Source organism: Betta splendens, chromosome 16 (assembly GCF_900634795.4).
Source record: "Betta splendens chromosome 16, fBetSpl5.4, whole genome shotgun sequence".
NCBI classification, from domain to species: domain Eukaryota; kingdom Metazoa; phylum Chordata; class Actinopteri; order Anabantiformes; family Osphronemidae; genus Betta; species Betta splendens.
In genome coordinates, this window is record NC_040896.2 from 14,708,167 (window position 1) to 14,728,445 (window position 20,279).

General features: G+C 48.7%; 1 protein-coding gene across 6 annotated transcripts in view; it reads left to right on the plus strand.

The window, feature by feature from the left end:
- Positions 1-20,279, plus strand: part of fhod3b (formin homology 2 domain containing 3b) — a 57,223-nt gene that overhangs the window by 34,281 nt on the left and 2,663 nt on the right. The window contains exons 5-25 of one of the 6 annotated variants that reach the window (XM_055502952.1): positions 331-436; positions 7,845-7,939; positions 8,328-8,439; positions 8,968-9,062; positions 9,294-9,437; positions 9,519-9,760; positions 10,847-10,975; positions 12,035-12,097; positions 12,379-12,486; positions 12,597-12,731; positions 12,985-13,035; positions 13,700-13,890; positions 14,012-15,426; positions 15,880-16,038; positions 16,584-16,766; positions 17,062-17,181; positions 18,023-18,184; positions 18,295-18,485; positions 18,588-18,780; positions 19,633-19,656; positions 19,983-20,169. In XM_055502952.1, coding sequence (XP_055358927.1) covers positions 331-436; positions 7,845-7,939; positions 8,328-8,439; positions 8,968-9,062; positions 9,294-9,437; positions 9,519-9,760; positions 10,847-10,975; positions 12,035-12,097; positions 12,379-12,486; positions 12,597-12,731; positions 12,985-13,035; positions 13,700-13,890; positions 14,012-15,426; positions 15,880-16,038; positions 16,584-16,766; positions 17,062-17,181; positions 18,023-18,184; positions 18,295-18,485; positions 18,588-18,780; positions 19,633-19,656; positions 19,983-20,169 — 4,105 coding nt within the window. The other 5 variants (XM_055502953.1, XM_055502955.1, XM_029127991.2 and 2 more) reach the window with 5 other exon arrangements.

Sequence of the window (20,279 nt, forward strand, 5' to 3'; positions counted from 1 at the left end):
CATGGAGGAGCTGCTCCGGAAGCCGCCTCCTGGGAGCGAAGGGTCCCTCAACACCTCACCCATGGTGTTTATGGCCTTCCTCTGTGTCCCACCTCAACAGTAGACTGCGTCAGACAGTGTTAAATCCTGCACACGGCCTCCTGCTTGGCCTTAAATTACAGAGTCATCGACAGGTGTGAGAGATGCAGGTGTTTTTGCCATTAGGGGGGAAAAGTACTGTAGAAGGGAAATGGAGTGCAGCTTCACGAGCTGCGGGCACGTCGCTGTCAAAGGAGTGTATTTGTTCATATCTGACGATGGGGGATGATTGTGAGAACCTTCTCTGTCCAGGACGACAAGGACCTGGTGCACGAGTTTGTGGTGGCGGAAGGACTGACGTGTTTGATCAAAGTGGGAGCGGAAGCCGACCAGAACTACCAGAACTACATCCTCCGAGGTGGGTCCACTGGGCGCCGGCGCAGCTTCGCACCACTAAACCCCACCCTCCCCTCGCCTCTCTCACCCCTCAATTTACAGCACTGACTAATCGAGGATGTTATTCATCAATCCTGTAACACTTCCCCCTCCATAAACCTATCCAGAGCCACATGTGTTTACATACACCATGTAAATTGATGATTCTGCCCGATGACCCTGTGACACTCGCACACCTAAGACATATATATACCCACTCCAACGTCTGCCAAGTTCAGCAGCTGGATAGTTTATCTGTCCCGCGTTGGGAAGGCGCAGGATCATACGCGTTAACGTCGGGGAGGGGCAGAATAAAGCTCTCGCTGCGAGGTCATTTAACAGCCTGCTGCGAGGGGGCAGGTCCCACACGCTTACAGGGCCAATAAAAGTTCAGGCAGGATCTTGCAGATCATAAAACTAATTTACTTGCCTCTCTTTGTTTCGCCCCTTTCTCTTCTGTTCGCCCCCACATTTGGTTGGCGCTTCGACTAATTATCAACTCGCTGGACTCTGTTCGTGGAGCAAGACGTTCTCACACGGCTCTTCTCCAGAGACACATGAACGTGACCCCTTCCTGGACTGCCGTCCCACCCCAGGCTCTGATCCTCAGAGTTCCATGCTTCATCTGAATCCGGTCTCTGACTCGCGAGCGTAAATCGAACGACAAGGGTTTTCAAAACTTCCGACCCGACCACATGCAAGAGCCGTTAGTGTCATGTTGCTATGAGTGATGCGACGCTTCCCACATCACACGAGCCTCCTTGTGACGCATCTGTGTCAGCGCCTCTGTGTGACTCTCTTTATCCCTTTACGCGCTCATTTATCGCTCCATATATCTCTATGAGAAGCCAGACCGAGCTCGCACCCACCCAGAAGCCCCTTTAACCCCGTTTCAACCCCTGACCTGATTTCTCCGGACCGGAGTGTAGTAGATCACCGTCCCTCGTGAGCCATGTGTTGAGGCGCATGCTGGAACACAGATGCACAGGTCAGAAAATGTATATAGGCCTGGCTCCTTTATTGTTCAAGGAGGTATGTCGTAGGGATTCCCAAGGGAGGAATGAATTAGTTGCCTGAAATGTTCACACGTGCACACGCAGAAGGGGGGGGGATAAGCCAGCAGCAGTAATTGCTTTCGTATCGGGCGCTGATCACTTCTAATGCCGGCGCTCTGCTCCGTTGTCTTTCAAGTGGAGGCCGGTGTGAAAAAAAAACAAGGAATGCAGCTTCGAGCACATCTGTCTGGTGCGTATTAAAAAAGCTCCCAGCAAAACACGCGTCCTCTCTTTCATGAATAAGAATCAATCTTGTGGATGCGTTGCACACGTGCACGCCAGTCGTGGTGCGTTTCACAAGAGCAGGTTCGCAGCCTCGGCTCTCTGGAACACTGCTGTCATTGTGAATGCTTGTTCCCCAATTCTCTGCAATCTACACCATCTCGAGTTTTTCTCCCCCCCTCCCCTTTTTTTTTTCATTCCATCTTCTCAAAGCCCTGGAGGTGTCTGTGGCCAGTTAGTGCTCCCTCAGTGATGTGGGTATTTTCTGGGTCTTCCTGGCTGGGGTCTGGCCCCTCTCTGGGCCCCTCACACCTGGCTCGCAGGACTCCAAGACCTGGACTTAGCCCCTTGGAGGCCTGCTTGTATTTTTTTACCCGGGAGAAAACTCGTATGCCTTTATCACCCCATCAATAGAAAAGGGTGTGAGTTCACTTTGCAGAGTTGCCAGTTCCATCTGGCTTTCCTGTAACTTGTTACTAGCTCAGCCCTGGTGAAGCGCTGCGTTTACATGAAAGCCAAATAGAGGCCTCAAGACTGATATCACCATCATATATTACAGTCTCTTGGTGTATTTCTAGAAGTAACACATCACTGGTAACTGTGTCACAAGCACTAAAACAAAGCAGTTTCTGGATAAGGTGAACTTCCATCAGTGTATCATAAGTGCAAGTTGCTTTAAAAAAAACACCCACGGTACAAATGATCTTGAGCAAAATGCGGAGAAGAGGTGTGAGAACAAACAACAAGGCTTTTCCTGGATCGTCCTTCTAATTGTAGTATTTACAGAACGAGCGCGAGCTGAACCGACAACAGCGTTTAATTGGTGACTATGAAGTGTGGGAGCGGCCGACGCGCAGATGAAAGACAAACCAGCCATTATTCTCTGCTCTGTTGACATTCTTCGCTCTGAGCGGTGTTTTTAGCCCGTCGCTTTCTTGGAGGCGGCGCACCGCTGTTTACCAAACAGGCGAATTCAGAGGCGTCGGGACGCGAAGCTCGTGTTCTCTGGAGGAATTTAAGGAATCCCTGTCGATGGAGACGTGCTCCACTGCAGGCTGGACGCATATTTCTAAAATGTTGTATGAATTAGCTTTAATACCCAGCAGGCCATACCTCATCGAATGCTGCTATATTGTGGACTGTAGGCGCCCATGCTACATGTTACACTTCTGAATTTATGGCTTCAGCAGAAATGGGAGCTGTAATGTGAATGGTCCCAACGTATTACTGTTTCAAATAAGTCATGCCAATATTTCATGTTGTGCTTTTATCCTAAGCTGTCTGTGCCCTTCTCTCTGTCTCTCTCTCTCTCTCTCGCTCTCCCCTTCTACTTCTTAGAGTCTCCCTGTTTAGTCACACGCCTCTCGTGCCATATGTTAAAGCACCTTGACTTCCTGCCTGTAGGAACGCTCATGTGTTCCATTGCAGCCCGTTTTAGCCTCACGTCCACTAAACTACAGGTCCTTGTCAGGGAAACGACACACGACCTCCATAGTCCAGCGTAGAACACGTGCGTGAATGTTGATGAATTCACTTACTTCAGTCTGTGGAGTTTGGTCCGCGAGACCGGCGGATCGGAAAAACCTGCGGAACCTCCAGACGTGGCGGAAAGGAATGTTGGAAAAATGCAACGTTTATCTGTAACGGAAGCAAGCGTGATTGAGATGAACAGTGACACACTTGGATCAATTTAATTAAAGGATCACAGGTTTCATGTAATATCCTAAACCCAAGTATTTGAAGCGTTTGACGGAGCGTAACTGGACTCTCCCCACGCTGGTCGGAGCAGCATTAAGTGAAAAGCCAGGCGTCGCCGGGTTAACGGCGCTGCTGGAAGCGCTGGTTGGAAACAGTGTCTATTATGTCGTCTGGCCATGTTATAGGTCTTCTGTTGTGGAGGGAGGAGGCCTTTACTACTGCCCATCGTCTGGATAAACATTTCCATTCTGTCTCGGCTGGACTTTGTGCACATGCGTATGGTGGCGGCCTTGTGTAACTCTGAACAGGAGACGAGGGAACGCTCCCGGAGCTCCTGCAGGACGACGGGAACCCCAGAGAGTAAACACGGGAACTGCTGACACACACGTGCGGGCGGGCGGGAGGGAGATCTCCTCGTCTCCGGGACCCCCCCCCCCCACCCCCCGTCGCAGCAGACCAAACTTGAACCCGCGCGCTGTAATTAGATCCCATGGGAACGCGTGCATTTTTTCCACCTAATCTCACCTTGGGTTCGCAGAGTCCAGGACGCTTTCATTTGAAAGATGAAAATCTGAGTCTACTTTTACGCACAAAGTGGTTTCACTGGAGCAGACCTTCGCCTGCCCCGGCGCGGCCCATTCATACCTTCTACGTGCTGGATCCTCAAAATATTGTTTTAATAGATTGAGAGGTAGCAGCCTTTTGTGAAAGCCAATAATAACTTCATACATGAATTTAGCTCTTCTGCTTTGGGACGACAGGAATGACCTCATTTGGCTGAAGGAAATGAAGGAAATGAACACATGGTTTCAGCCCCACGGCCTCTGGGCTCCTTGTTGTCCTGGCAGGACTTTGTCTCTGCCTCCAGCGCGGCCTCACTCTCTCCAGTTAAATTTGCCGGTTGCGCAGCTAACACGTGGTGCTCTGTTTTACAAGCAGCCGCTCGTGGTGTCGAGTTCGGATGAGAAAACCAATGTTCAGGTGAACTTCAGCCAAACAGAAAAGCTGAAGGCGCTTGTTGATCCTGCTTCGGGTCGAACCTCCCCTGCGCACGAGCACGCGTCTCGCGTCTCGCATCTGAACCCAATTGGACCCCACCTGCTTGACCTATATTCTACCTCCCCCTCTTCTGTAGACGTATTCAGCCCCAGAAAACCTGCTGCCAGCGGAGCGGCTGCCCAGAGCTGGACTCACCGGAGCCAAATTCGAGCGAGCGCTTTTATTTTCTCGTCTCTGACCTCGTCGTGCCGATACATAAACTCTGAAGCGGAGGTGAAAGACGCTTCGCAGTGACGTCTCGGGCAGATGGACGGAAATCCTCAGCGTTCAAGTAGCTTTTACGGCGGATTCCTGTGAGCTGACTGCTTTTTGGGACTGAACTCAGCCTACGACTGCTCATAGCTCATAGCCAATAACTCGGCTGCTCTCTCAACAGCAGTCGGAGTTTAACGCGGCTCATCTTTCAGCGTGTATTACTGTACAAGTGGGTGGATGTCATTCTTTCAAAGTATTCCCCCCTTGGAAAGCATGGAAAACTCACCTTGGGCTTTCCCCAGTCGTCCGTTGCCCTCAAAGTCTGCAGCACAGTAGCTTCCATGGGTTTTAACCCATTTTAAATTCAGGGGCGCTTCAGGCGTTTCATATTTTCCTATTGTTGCAGGCCACTCAGCATGGCGGTAGTTCATTAGGCCTGCGGTGCCTGCTCAGCTTACTCAGCCAAACACTCCCAGGCTCCTGCTGTTCTATTAGCGCTGCGTGTTTGTCTTTGGGGAGTTCGTTTGGGCTCAGGTCCACGGTAAATTGTGTCAAATGCTGGTAGACCTGCATCCAAGTCCTGAAAATGGAGGCATGCCCCCGTGGTTTTACTGTATGGGGCACAATGTCTGGCAATGAGCTCTGCGACGGCCAACGCCGATGCAGAGGCACTTTGTCTGGCTCCAACGGCGGGTGATTAGCTGAGTAACAACTGGAACATAGGCTGCCGACAACTCTTATCCACTTCATATACAGCAAGAGCTGCGTAATTGGCCCCAGCGATAAACTTGTCTTTGTGAGGTAGACGGACTCCAAATCAGAGGCGTGGATGCAGAAGTGATGAATAAAGGCACTAAAAGCAACGCTATCAGCCCTGAGTGCACTCAGCTTCACGGCCGCCGCCTCTTTTCAGATCACATTAAAAGCAGTGCCCATTTTTCAGTTTTTCGGCAGGATGAGTTTGGACGAGGATAATCACACTCTGACTTTTGATCTAAAGCCGTCAGTCAGAACATCAGTGGGTTTAAAGTGAAGAAAATGAACATTTGTGTGTGAATACAAAACACAAGGCATCACATTGGACTGAGTGAGTGTAGCAACAGTAGAACTTCATATCAGCAGTGTTAGATTGAAATAGATTTATTGTCTTGCTCAGAACATGACGGATCAGTCACTGGCCAGAACCCACTTGGAATCATTTACTGTCATTCCAATGATCTAGTGGAAAAGGAGTTCAGTGAAGTGCAGCCAGCTCGCGTGGGCACCGACAGGCTCAGCTCCACACTGACGCTGAGATAAGAGGCTCTTAGTTGCAGAGATTTGGCCTCGGCAGCGCCGTCCTGACAGAATGAATGTTGCACCTTGACACGGAGCTTGGCTGACCCACTTTCCAGCAGCGAGCGCCGGGGGGGGGAGCGGACAGGTCCGGTCGGCCGCTCGGCCCGCGCCGCTCGGCGTGCTTCTCACCTCGCCAGTGGTCAGGGAGCAGCCCTTCCTGCACATTCTTGGGGTTGTGGAAGATAATTGCTGCGGTTTATGAGAGGGAGAGGCCCCGAAGAAACACTTCCACCAGACCTCAGTTGCCTGAGTTTTTACTTTTCTCACAGTTATGGTTCAGACACCGGAATCGGGCCCGTCTCTCTGTGTCGGCCGGCCTGCGGTTCCTTGTGAAGCTGGAAACTATTCAAATGCTATATTTACTCTCGAGCATTGAAAACATTGCGAGCGATACTAAGATAAGACGAGCAACTTTCTTTGTCTGCCAGCTTCGAAGAGAGACTCATAAAGATCCTTTGGCGTCGTCATCACAGGTAACGTTTGATGACCGTGGTTTTTGCAGTTCACCAAGGTGACTGCTCTGGGAGCGATTAGATGTTTCCTGTAAGTGTTTCTGACTAAGCTGGCCAGAAATTAAAGGTAATTTAGATTTTTTTGAAACAGTTACAGTATGATTTCTACCGAGCGGCCTCCGGTCTAAAAGCCCTCGCTGCGGTTCCCGCTCTTTAAAGTGGAGTTGTAGCGAATTTGCAGTGGCATTGAATAATTCCTCAAAGCAGCAGCTTTAATGAATCTGCGAGAAAGGGAAACGGTTGTGCGGTTTCTGGCCTGGTTCAGAAGCACTTAAATATCATAAGTTCTGTGTCCTAACTGCTCTCTAAATTAAACTGACACGCGATATAGGAATTCCTTCAGATTGTGTTTTGCTTGGCTGCGTGCTGAAAGGCTGCACATGACCTATTGGTAAATCATGTGAAAAATGCCACAATGTGATTTACAGTCACGCCCGACTCTACATCCAGGTTCTGTTGAATCCGTCTCAGCCGAGCGCTGCACATCAGCTCGCTCCTGATGTCGCTCGTGCATCTGTCAGATCGGGGGGGTTCATCGTTTTTCATCAACACGCTCCCATGTGGTCAGCGTCGCTGCGAGGAGGAACGTGCTGTGGTAGAGTGAACCTCCGACTGACAACGCCGCTGTCGCACGCAGCACACACCCGCTCTTCACCCACGTGCACACGCTGCAGCCGCACCTGGGAATGTTGGCATGTCCTCGCTCCTGCTGAAATCCGATGTCCAGGAGCAGTTTATAACTGCAAGCAAGAGGGAAGATGGTTCGTTTTAGGAGCATTTCTCCCTCCAACACCTCCTCTCATTTAATTAGTCTATCAGGCTGTTCGGCTGAACCATCACCAAAGCAACGGGTCCTACTGTATTTAAGCCTTGCCCACTGAGGTGCAGGTAAAATAGTCCATATATTTAAAGAGCTCCTCTGTGTGTTGAGCCGTGTTTGACTCCCTTCCCCCATCTGGCTTCTTTCACAGAAGCCTTACTTTTACTGCCCCCCATTGAGATCCCTTGGCTCTTATTATGCTCTTATTTATGTATCCTGTTACACATGGAAGTCATGTTATCATCCAGTGAGTCCTCGAGCCTGAGGTGGAAGACAAGTTCTGATTCTCTTCTTTAGGCCCCTTCTTTCCTCACGCAGCAGCAGCAGAAGCAGTTTCTCTATAGAGAAGATTTTCAAGGATTAATGTTTTTGAAGCACTTTCTTTCACAAAGACCGAAAACTAATTCTGACTGAAGGAATACCAAAATAGCATCTGTAATTTGAAATCACAAACTCAAATCTGACTTTTTCTCTTTCTTTCTACTTTTCCAGCTCTCGGTCAGATTATGCTGTACGTGGATGGGATGAACGGCCTCATATCTCATAATGAAACAGTCCAGTGGCTTTACACCCTTGTTGGATCCAAGGTAAGGAATGACGTTTTTTTTTAAATCATCAAGGTTAAACGTTCAGTTAACCTTGGTACTTGTGGTCATCTCGGCCCTCTAGTGGCCAGATTGCATCATGTGCTCCTGGAGGTGAATTGTTATTGGCTCTTTTTTACATCCCCACAATTAAATGCAGTTCTGCATTTGTGTGTGTGTGTGTGTGTGTGTGTGTGTGTGTGTGTGTGTGTGTGTGTGTGTGTGTGTGTGTGTGCCTTTTGTTTCATTTTAATCCAATCCTCCAAGATTGTTCAGAGGAAACTAAATTACTAGAAGACGAGACAGTTTGGCAGCATTCAGTGTGTGTAAACGTAAGGAAACTGCCACGTTCTGTGTCCCACTGAATAGACTGTGCTTCGTTCTCGCGTAGTTTCGTCTGGTGGTGAAGACGGCGCTGAAGCTGCTGCTGGTGTTTGTGGAGTACACAGAATCCAACGCCGCGCTGCTCATCAAGGCTGTGAACGCCGTGGATGCCAAACTAGGTGAGAGCAGCGGGTTCAGGTGGAGTCCAGCGGCTCAGCTCCTCGGGTCCGGTAATCAAAGCGCTCGTGGAGGTGCTGCTTTACGGCAGCTCGGCCTCCTGCGAACCCCAGTCTCCCGTTACAGAAGCCAGGTCGGCTCACGCAGCGAGGCAGTCGCACCGCTGGCCGGGGGGGATCCAGTTACCTGCCACTCCACAGGCCCCACATTGTGCGGTGGTGTGTCACGGGGGCATGGGTCAGGTGTCCCTCTGTCTCATCGTGTCACCTCTGCCGCTCGCGAACACGATCCCCAGTCTGACGAGAGGGAAATGGGGCGGCTGTGATCGAGGCACAGAGCTGGTGATCGGTGCCTATGTAGTGGGTCCACTCTCACTTCAGTTCATGACGATGGAGCGTGTTTTGCACAGCGGTGGAGCTGTTTCTCACGCTGCAGGATGACCACGGGGACGACTTCAGACTGTGTGACAGTCCAGGATCCAGCAGTTGTCCTCTGATGCTCAATGTGTGGCATGACTTTTGCATCCGCAGGGACTAAACTGTGGTCAAACGTGATGGAGATCCTTGATGAAAAGGACGGAGTGGATACGGAGCTGCTGGTCTACGCAATGACACTTGTTAACAAGGTCAGTGAACACACTATGGCCATTATATCATTTAAAAACATCATTTTTTTGTCTCCCTGACTCCTGACACCCCTCATGAAAATGTTATTAACACGTAGATATTATTTATTTACACTAGAGTCAACAAACAGCAAATATAAATGCAGTACAGATACAGAACAGTACAGATTTTTCTAAAACAAAAGGTTTATGATTTGATTTTTAATCTCCTTATCACGACCTGTGTTCCAGACTCTAGCGGGCCTCCCAGACCAGGACTCCTACTACGACATGGTGGACTGTCTGGAGGAGCAGGGCGTCGAAGCCCTGGCACAGAGACACCTGAGCAGGAAGGGCACCGACCTGGACCTCATCGAGCAGATCAACATCTACGAGGTGAGGAAGCCCACGCGGCCGCCTCCGCTCTGCAGTGACAGCCCAATAACCCAGCTCCACCCCGGCCTCCCCCCGTCCCAGGCGACGCTCCGCCACGAGGACGGTGACGGCGAAGCCCAGCTGCCTCCCAGCGGCCGGAAGGACCGCCGGCGGGCCAGCGTCGGCGGCACCAGCGAGAAGCGCGGCCTGGAGAGACGACGCAGCCGGAGGCACTCGCTGCAGAGCTGCAGAGGCCACGCGTCCGCCCCCGCGTCGCCCAGCAACGCGCACCCGGGCAGCTTCCTGCCGCTCGGAGGCCAACGGGTGGAAGACATCAGCGAAAGGTGAGACAGAGGGAGGACAGAGAGGAGCAGAACGGACGACCTGCACACTTACGCCCGTGAACCGGGTCAATAGAGGTTCACTGAGGAGAGTACGGGGGGGGGGCTGACAAATCATGTCTGAGCTCATGGAGTGGGACCGAGATTCACAGGAACCAGCGTGACTGCGAGTGAGGTATTATGTGTCAGTGTCTGCAATGTTCAGAGCCAAAGCGGAGAATCTAATCAGGTAGTAATTTAAAGGAAGGCAGTGACGGTTAAATTAATCTTCCTATTGTCAAAGACATGATACGAGCAACGAGAGAGGGCTTCAACTCTTCAACGGTGCCGGTTTCAAGTCCGACAAACTGTACGACTATGAGTCAAAAAAAGTGACGATTTAGCGTCTGGACTAATTGCATTCTTGTTTATTATATAGTATCTGGGCTTATTTACAAGCTCCAGAAACGTTATGTTCATGTTTATTTCAGTGCTATAGAGGAAAAAAAAATCTGACATTGAAGTTGAAGTTGAAGTTGCCTCCCATTCACAGCCTCCCATTGTAATGTGGGAGAGTAGCACGCCAGCGTTCAGGTCTTCAGGTATTCTTAAATTCAATCCAGCAGGTCATATGATACCAGCTTCTTCCAGTCCACCACAGGAAATTCGAGTTGCCTTTGAAGATCACCATTTTCCATATTGTTAATGAAATCCAGACAACCGAGGGGGTTCCAAATAGCAGACTGGCCACAGACTGGTGTATGACGATGGATCCCAGACTATTGGTTCAAACACTAATGCATCTTCCACAGCTCTGACTTTGCTGATTGAATTACATTTATTCTTCTTGATTAACGTCCGATAGATATATTATTTCATTATGGTGATAATTAACTGTTTGTGCATATGTGTTGTCAGACCACTAACCTTCTCATATTTACCTCAGTGCTTGTCTCTGTGCTCCACTAATCCTTCTAATGCTTTCCTGCATTATAAGCACGTCTGTGTCTCTGTCGTGTGTTTTCATGTTGTCTCTGTCCCGTTTCTCTTCCCTCTCGCCTGCCTACATCCTTCCCTCCTTCTAAACCTCCATCCCTCCTCTGACCACAGAGATGAGGAGGAGGAGGAGGAGGAAGAAGAGGAGGAGGAGGAGGGAGAGGAGGAGGAGGACGAGGATGAGGAAGAGGCTGATGATGGAAGTCATTCAGTCGCTGAGTCCTCTAGACAGGGAGCTCCCAGGTATTTGAGCCCCCTTCAGTTATGAGTCTGTGTGTCCCCTCCCACCTGATCTGAGTTTCTACCCAACTGATTATCCTATTTATTCCCTTTGGACCCCTGCTCTCTCGTATCTTGTCGTCCTAGTGTGGCTCCAGCCATGTGTTTGAGCTTAAAGTGTATGGCCGACATCCTTCCTAAGGCCAGTGACCCTGAGCGGAGAGGAACCAGGACATCTTCTCCTGTGTCCGTCGCACCAAAACAGAGGACCTTTAGTCCTCGGTGTGTTCCTCCCCAGCCACATCACTGTGTCTGTTCTGAGTACAGTGCCAGACTCTGCACCCCCCACCCCCCTTTCTCACCCCTGACCTCCACCTCTGTCTCCTGACTTAAATCAGAGCCAGGTACAGCACGTGGAGCCCAGCAGCTCCTCTTCACCGTCCTCCCACCATGTCTTTGTCTCTGTGTACCTCACTGTGCTTAAACAGGAGACCCAAATAAATCCTGAACCTTTACAATGCTCATCTAAATAGTGTCTAATGAGATTTATGCTTCATCTACACGCTACCTCCTTCAAAGTATTGTCCAGCATCTGCTGGCTACAAATGCTTTTATGTCCCATCAGGTTGGATTTAACTTACATTTGTCAGCTTCAAAGAAGCATTGTACCCGAGAAAAGGAAGGTTGAACTTCCTTTTCTCAGTTGCACATAAACATTTCTTGTCGACATTTACTATTCATCTGTCTTTCATTGTGGCGCTGCAGCACAGTTAATCCCAAGAGAGTCAGCAAATTCATTCACAGTACTGACACTAGTCACAATCTCTCTGTCACTGAGAGGACAAAGGAGGAAACCAAATCTTGAGCAAGTCCAGTCTGTCTTCGGATATATCAAGAAATCCCTGTTGATTTTCAGCAGTGTTACACTAGCTTTATTAGACACATGGAGACATTGTCTGTTTTGTCGTTCCGCGGCCTTGCAGCCCTCCTACCCACCACTTTCTCTATCACTGTCTTATTAACATTGAATTGTTTTATCTTCTGAGTGTCTGACTCTAATCTTCTTTCACTTTTACCTTTTAGTCTGACTGATACAAACAACTCTTCTACATCTTACACAACTAGAAAGCCCTGCTGGGCTGAAAGGTAAGGCTAGCAGCAAATGGTTGAGGTCAAGGGTCAAGGGTCAAGACAGTGTATTGAGGTTTCAGTGAAGTGTGACGACGTCTACATGAACCTTAAGTAGTTTTAAGGGCCAGGACAATGTTAATGGAAGCATAATGTTTTGTTTCCGTGCCAGTGAGTAGCTGGGGTTCAAATCCATATCCAGCAGTGTGACAGTGACATTATAAATAGGTGAAGTCATGTCCATTCAGTGAAAGATTTTTGGAAAGAGCAAAGCATTGACTTTTCCATTCTCCTGACAGAATCAGCGCCAGCGGGAGTCCATACCCTGGCAGACACCCGGCTGCTTCATCACCCACCCATCACTTTACTAGTTCAACCACGTTCACGCCAGATTCCAAAGCCGACAGGTCAGCGTGTCGGATTTTCCACAGCCGTTGCAGAACAGAGCAAAATACAAATCAGGAATTTGTTTTTATTAAGTGGTGTTTTTTTATGACTATTTCTCTTTGGCGTATAGACCTGCTTTGGGAGGATTGCTAACTTCATCATACAGACAGCACCAGGAGTCACTGGCAGCAGAGAGAGAGCGCAGACGTCTGGAAAGAGAAGAACGCCTGCAGAGGATTGAGAGAGAAGAGAGGAACCGCTTCAAGTTAGTCCCGACATGAAAAAATAAGAAAGTACTCGCGTGACTTCTTATCAAAGAGAATCTAATGTTTCTTTACTTTGTGCAGTCAATAAAAATATGTTGGCATGTGTGATCGGCTCAGTAGGGACACACAAATCTCCTTATGAGTCTGGCTGCATTTTATAGGGTTATTAGATGGAGCAGTGAAGCCATCGTCACATTTAAAAATAGAACGAAGGTCCAGAATTCACTTTCTTTTGCTTTTGCTTCTCTTCAGTCGAGATTACGCAGACAAGCGAGAAGAAGCACGACAAGCCAGAGAGGAGAGGTGAGTTCGTTGTATTTTACGGCTTCACGTGCACTCACGTTAAGGCCGCAGTCGTGAAGGCTGATCAAACGCGCCCGGAGCTCCGTAAATGCTTCGAGACCCCTTTCTTCAAATTGACAGCAGATGTAAAGTGAGTTGTACCCAGCCCCGAGCTGAATTATAGGTGTCAGGGCCCCTTTGGGTCTGCTCACCATTAAGACATCCCAATGATAACAGGACAAGTGTGTAACGGCGTTCTGGCAGTGATGTGCACTGTTTCTGTGTGCAAGTGCGCACATTATAAATTACAGCTCGTTGTTTTTCCCCGCACATTTTTGTGTCTCTGTGAACTGGAACATTTGTCTCATTGAATTTCAAAGAATGCGTAAGCCGAGATGGGTAAACACACGCACTGTAGGAGGAAGTCATTTGTCATCATTTGAGCTCCGCAGTAATGAGATTATACCTTCCCCTTATCATAATGACTGAGACAAATATGTGAAAATGCTCGCGGCCAACGCGCCGACATCCTGGCTGCTTCTACTGAAGCCCGAAAGAATGCTTCATCGTTTTTCATTATTCTTCTAATATCCCAGAAATATGTGTCTTACTTTATTAAAAGAATTAAGTAACAGACTTAAGGAGTTCAGCGAAGGCGCAGCTAACCCAGAGTGATGACCTGCAGGTACAAGGCGGCGGAGCGACTCGCTGCGGAGGAACTCCAGCGGGAGCAGCCCAGGCCGCCGACGAGAGGACGCACGGAGATCACCCTGTGTTTGAGTTCCAACCCTGCCGGTCGCTCGGCGTCCCGCTGTCCGACGCCCTCGTCCGTCCCGTCGCAGGAAGAGGCCGTCTCGGCCCCGCGCCAGACGCCAGGTGAGCACAGTCAATGAGGCCTAGACGCTCTCCCACTTCTATTAACGGTGTCAGGAGGCAATTTTAAAGCTGTTTATGTACAAGTATATTATATTCCCTGTTGCGTCGATTTCTTTCCCAGGAACACGACAGAGTTCAGAGCCAGATCTTGATCAGATCGGTACCAAACACTCGGCGCCAGAACCCGCCCCCACTCCTCCCCCGCAGCCGAACGAGCAGAAGCCCGAGACAGCGCCACCTCTGGAGACGGGGAGTGTCGCTGAGACGCAGCGAGACCAAAATGTGGCGACAGGTTCGGAGGGACGAGAGCAGGAGGAGCCGGAGAAGCAGGAGCAGCGCCTGGACGGGGTGGCAGCACTCGCGCAGGTGGAGGATGCGGAGGTAGATGAGGTTGTGGTGGAGGTTGGAGATTCAGACGCGCAGGCGGATGTTGAGTTGGAGGAGGAACCCGAGAAGGAGCGGCCGACGGACAGGGACGTGGAAGACAGTGTGCTGCTGAGCGAGAAAGAGAGACAGAATGAGGAAGTGAACGAGAAGGACAACTGCTCCGCGTCCAGCATCTCGTCCACAAGCAGCACTCTGGAGAGGGAGGAGCGAGAGGAGAAGCTCACGAAGGACACTGAAGGCGGCCCATGGACTCAGGGCGTCAAAGACACCAATGTGAACGAGGAGTGCAACAAAATTCTCCACAGCAAGCGCTTCATGCTGGACATGCTCTATGCTCAGACCACTGACAGGGACCAAGGGGCCGTAGCAGAGCCAGAGCAGGAAAACTGGCCATGTGAGAAGGAGACGGAGGGCAGTGACTCGCCCGTGTCATGCTTGGCCAGCAGGATCTCCACACTGGAAGCTCACAGACAGGCCAAAGAGGAAACTGTGAAAAAACTGGAAGTGGGCCACCTGGACAACCACGGCAGCGTCCGAGCGGTGGCAGAGAGGTTTGGAGATTTGGTCAAAGGCCTAACGGCTGCTGCTGAGGTGGAGGCCTCCAAGGAGCAACAGCCGCCGTCAGCCGCCGCTTCATCGGCTCTGCCGCCCAAAAAGGAGTCGGATTACATCTGGGATCAGCTGATGGCGGCTCCCCGGGAGCTCCGGATCAAGGAGATGGACTTCACGGACCTAAGAGATGAGGACGACGTAGATATTTTGGATATGGACAGCATGATGCGTTCGAGTGACTTGATACCACCGCCTCCCCCTCCACCGTGCAACCCTGCGCTGCCGCCACCACCGCCCTTGTTCAGGTGTCCCCCGCCTCCTCCCATGCTTGGCAAAATGATGCCCCCACCCCCGCCCTTCATGGCCCCGATCCCCCCGCCCTCCCCGCAGCTGAATCGGGGAGAGGTGCCTCTCTTCCAGAAGAAAAAGAAGACCATCCGTCTCTTTTGGAACGAGGTGCGTCCTGTGGACTGGCAGTGTAAGAGCCACAAATTCTGTAAGGAGTCTCTCTGGTCCAAACTTGAGCCAATTAAAGTGGACACATCCAAGCTGGAGCAGCTGTTCGAGTCCAAATCCAAAGAGCTGCCTGTCACAAAGGTAACATAGTGTTTTCACTGTTACTGTAAAACCACACAAATTCACATACACCTTCATGCATTTCATGCATCATCAGGTCAGGATCACCTATACAAACATATAAGAATAAAGTAAGAACTTAACCTGAAACCCTTAAATTGATACAATAGAAACACTGAAATGTTACAGACATGATCTCAAAGCATTTAATAAATGAATTCCAAGGTTAATAGTTGCTTTGCTAACTTATTCATACTCGTACATAATTTTAAAAATCTTCATATATTAATGTAATGATGTTTCTTCCAGCACCTTATTGACTGTAATGTTAATGGCAGCTGGTTAAATGATGGTGGTGATAATAGACATTAACTTCAGCCGACCCTGTGGTCATCAGATTAGCTTTATGAATCTGCCTATTTATGGATCAGTATCTGTTCGAGACATCAGTGACATCAGTTACGTCTCCCACAGAAAGCAGCTGTTGACGGCAAACGACAAGAAATCATAGTGTTGGATTCGAAACGCAGCAACGCCATCAACATCGGGCTGACCGTCTTACCCCCTCCACGCACCATCAAGACCGCCATCCTCAACTTCGACGAGTACGCACTAAACAAGGAAGGCATCGAGGTATGTGCTGCCCTAGTTCAGCAGCGTTTGAATCAAATTAAACCCATTCACAACAATGGGTCCAAACTAAACACAGTTTTCTTGAATGGTATTTGATCAAACTAAAATACAGGGGTGGTTTCCCCGAACAAGCGAATTGAACTGGCTAAATGGTGGGGGCATCACATGGTTTCCTGGCTACTCAGATGGATTTTTGGCTGATCAAATGCAATTAATCATAGCTGTGATTAAAGGTTCACATGCATATTTTCAGCTCATTTTAAAAACTGCTATAGACTTTAGTATGACATGGCTGCAGATAATGATTAATGTTCGTCATCTTGGTATTATATAATCGTTAGTTTAAAGGGTTGCTCCTCGAGCTCAGTATTTAGCTCCACCTTTTGTCTCCAGAGATGCTGAGAGACGAGGTTAAACGTTCACATGTCACATAGGTTTGTGGGAACGCTGGAAACATTCACATAAACCCAGCAAGAAATGTCAGGCAGCGTTTCCTCTCCCTCGGTATGACTGATCCTACAAATGTAATGCTTCGCTCTGTCTAGAAAATCTTGACAATGATCCCCACGGAGGAGGAGAAGCAGAGGATCCAGGAGGCTCAGCTGGTGAACCCTGATGTTCCCCTGGGGAGCGCCGAGCAGTTCCTGCTCACCCTGTCCTCCATCACAGAGCTGTCTGCTCGCCTTCAGCTCTGGGCATTTAAGATGGACTATGAACTCATTGAGAAGGTCAGACATCACTTTTAATGTTTTTTTAACACGTGTATCTTCACAAGGGCAGGAAAGCAGAAAAATTGTATAATGGTATTGCACATTTTACCCATAATGCAACTCACAGTTAATGCTGTATTTCAGATGAGCATTCTAACACAACCTCAGTAGAGGAGCAGCTTGTTTTTGGCATTTTCAGATTTGTAGTCGTCAATCCAATCAGTTTGTGTATCTCGCTTTGGAGCCACAATGGGTCAATTAAAGTCTTTCCCATGAGCTATTGTAAAACCTGGATGCGCTTCCTCTCTTTTAGGAAGTGGCGGAGCCTCTGCAAGACTTGAAGGAGGGGATGGATCAGTTAGAGAAGAACAACACGCTCCGCTACATCTTGACCACACTGCTGACCATTGGCAACTTCCTCAATGGATCTAATGTGAGTAACGATCAGGACATATTGGATTATGAAGTTTCTCTTTCTCTTGCACATTTCTCTCTCTCTGTGTCTTCATTTCCTCCCACACGCCTCCTTCTCCCCCCACCAGCATATTTATCTGGCACAGATAACAGTGGACTCTGTGTGCTGAAGAATGTGCTGCTTGGATGTGTGCAGCAGACGCTGTCGTTCAGTACAGTAAAAGCGCTTGTCAGGACCTCTGCTGAACCTGTCTGTCAGTCAGTCTGTCTCTGTCTGTCTGAAAAAGGAGGGGGGGGGAGGTGATTGTGTGTTTTCTGACAGTTTGCATCTGTGTTTCCAATCGTCTTTGTTCTTGTCTCACTTTGTGATGTGGGTTTGTGCGTTTTATTGTGCACACACACACACACACACACGCACTGCAGGTCTACATATGAGCGAACCAAGTCAAACATGCAAAATGGAAACATAAGGAAACATAAGTCATCAACATCAAAACAAGGAAGCCATAAATAATGGCTGCATTTATATTTTGCAGTAAGCCATTTAAAACTGGCAGAAGAACAAGGGAGGCTGTGTAAAGATTAGATCTGTCTTGATGTGTTATGGCTTTTTTCTTTAATTTCACTTTAGCTTTGCTGTGGTGAGCAAAACAGTCAGTCGGAACTGAACTAGATTGTGGTTTCTGAAAATCACAATCTAATAGATCTACATGGTACATGTTACAGTCAGGACACTCTGCTCTGTGCCAGAAAGGAAGTGCAATGCAATTTGGCTCTCGAGTTAGAGGCTCTTGATCTGTAACTTCAGTGTTTCCGTCCCACATTCTGAGTGTTTTCCTGTGTAACGCGTGCATCTCCAGGCTAAAGGCTTCGAGCTGAGCTACCTGGAGAAAGTCCCAGAGGTAAAGGACACCGTGCATAAGCAGTCTCTGCTGCATCACGCCTGCTCCATCGTGGTTGAGAAGTTCCCAGACAGCACCGACCTCTACTCAGAGATAGGAGCTATCACTCGACTGACAAAGGTTCGTTGTGTTTACTTTTTAAGAAATTATGGCTCGGATTTCTTCACCGTATCCGTTTGTCTTTGCACTCGATGCCTCAAAATAACTGTGCTGACCCCTGCGGTTGTCAGGTGGACTTTGACCAGCTTCAAGACAATCTGGCCCAGATGGAGCGAAGGTGCAAAGCATCATGGGATCACCTCAAGGTCATTGCGAAACATGAGATGAAACCGGCGCTGAAGCAAAAAATGTCGGAATTTCTTAAAGACTGCGCGGAAAGAATCATTATTCTAAAAATAGTACATCGGAGAATAATCAACAGGTTTGTTCAGGTGTATGTGTGATGATGTCACCTTTTTTAAGCTGATCTTCATTCCACTGAAGCACTTCTCTACAGCGCTGTGATGTGTCTCCACATGTGCAGGTTTCATGCCTTTCTGCTGTTCCTGGGCCATCCTGTATATGCGGTGCGTGAGGTCAGCATTCATCGCTTTAGCAAGATCCTGAGCGAATTTGCCCTCGAGTATCGCACAACACGAGAGCGTGTGCTACAGCAGAAACAGAAGAGGGCCAACCACCGGGAGAGGAACAAGACCAGGGGAAAAATGATAACAGATGTAAGTGGTCTTGACTGTGAGCAGCACTCAAACGTACACTTTCTCCATTTCCTGATCCTCGCCTTTGTTTGGCTTGTACTTTTTCAATCCCGTGAAACAGTATGAACCATCCCTCGACGCTGGTTATATCTCAAATCTAGTTAGAGCGCCCAACGTGGCCCTTTCTAACGGAGACGGCGTAACATTTGTAATGACATCAGTATTCGCAAGTATAAGTTACTGTAACAATAATCGGCGAGTTGTTTGGAGTGTAGCTGCAGCAGGCTCTGAAAGGCCAGAGCAAACACCTCACTGCATGATTAAAACCCTCTAAACCCCGAGGAGCCACACCAAGCCTTGGCAGGGGCCCCTCTCTCTTCAAAGGGACCCTAATTCAATCACTGTGTGAAAATCCAAACCTTTGGACGTCCCTGAAGGAGAAATAACAAGGCCCCATCTTAACCACAGTCAAATATCCCGTTCTGTCTGTAAACTGTATGTCTGCAGGGGGTTTTATGTTATATATAGTTATATTATAGTGAAGAGCTTTGCTGCTTTGCTCTAAAAAACAGTTTAGCATTTTGTAAAATAACATGCACACATTCTTGCTGAAAGTTAGATGCAAACACTGATACAGCTGCTATTGTTTGTTTGAAATGATGCTGGGGCTGGCAGATTAGCTTAGCTTAGCCTATCTTAGCATATGGGCTGATAGCACTGGGAAACAATTAGCCTTGCTCTGCCAATGGTAACAGAATATTGTTGCCGTATTGTTACAACTTTATACCCTAAATATAGATCAAGCTTTGCATTTAACAGTAAGACCAATAAAATAACTGAGATTTTGCTTTTCCATTTCCTTCGCCTGTGTAGAGCGAAGATGACGATGATAGCGAGGTAGGAGGGTAACTGTACGTAAGTGCATGTGCACTTCCTGTCGTGATTAACGTTTGTTCAGGCTGCATTGATGCAAGTTTGTCAAAAACTAGCAGAAATATAAGAATTAAGAGAAGTTGTTTGGGTTTACACTAGCAATAAATATGCATGTGGAACTGACTCCTAGAAACAATTATCTTTTTGGTCTAACAAGTGTTGCATTCCAGCAGAAACCATTAACCTGGATGACAAGTGTGACATTTAAAGCTATTTGTGGTTCCTCCCAAGCAAGAACAGTGCCAGGGCTATGGGCCTGACCTTCACCTAATCCTGTGTTCGCCCTACAGAGCGGTAAATTTGGCAGTGCCGCCTCCGATGCGCAGGACAGCCAGCCTCAGGGTATCCAGTACGCTGAAGATGCAGCCGAACATGAGAACATGAAGGCCGTGCTCAAGAGCAGTCTGCAGGGTGGAGAGAGCGGGACGTCCACGGTTCCAGGGCTCCGCACACGCACCAGAGGCAGCAGCATCAGAGGTTGGTCTGCGAATCTCTGATCACTTTGATTAAATTTTGTCTAATCCCTTATTAGGTTCATCTTTAGGCACTAATTAACATGCTTATTACATTTAGCTTAGCCACCACTG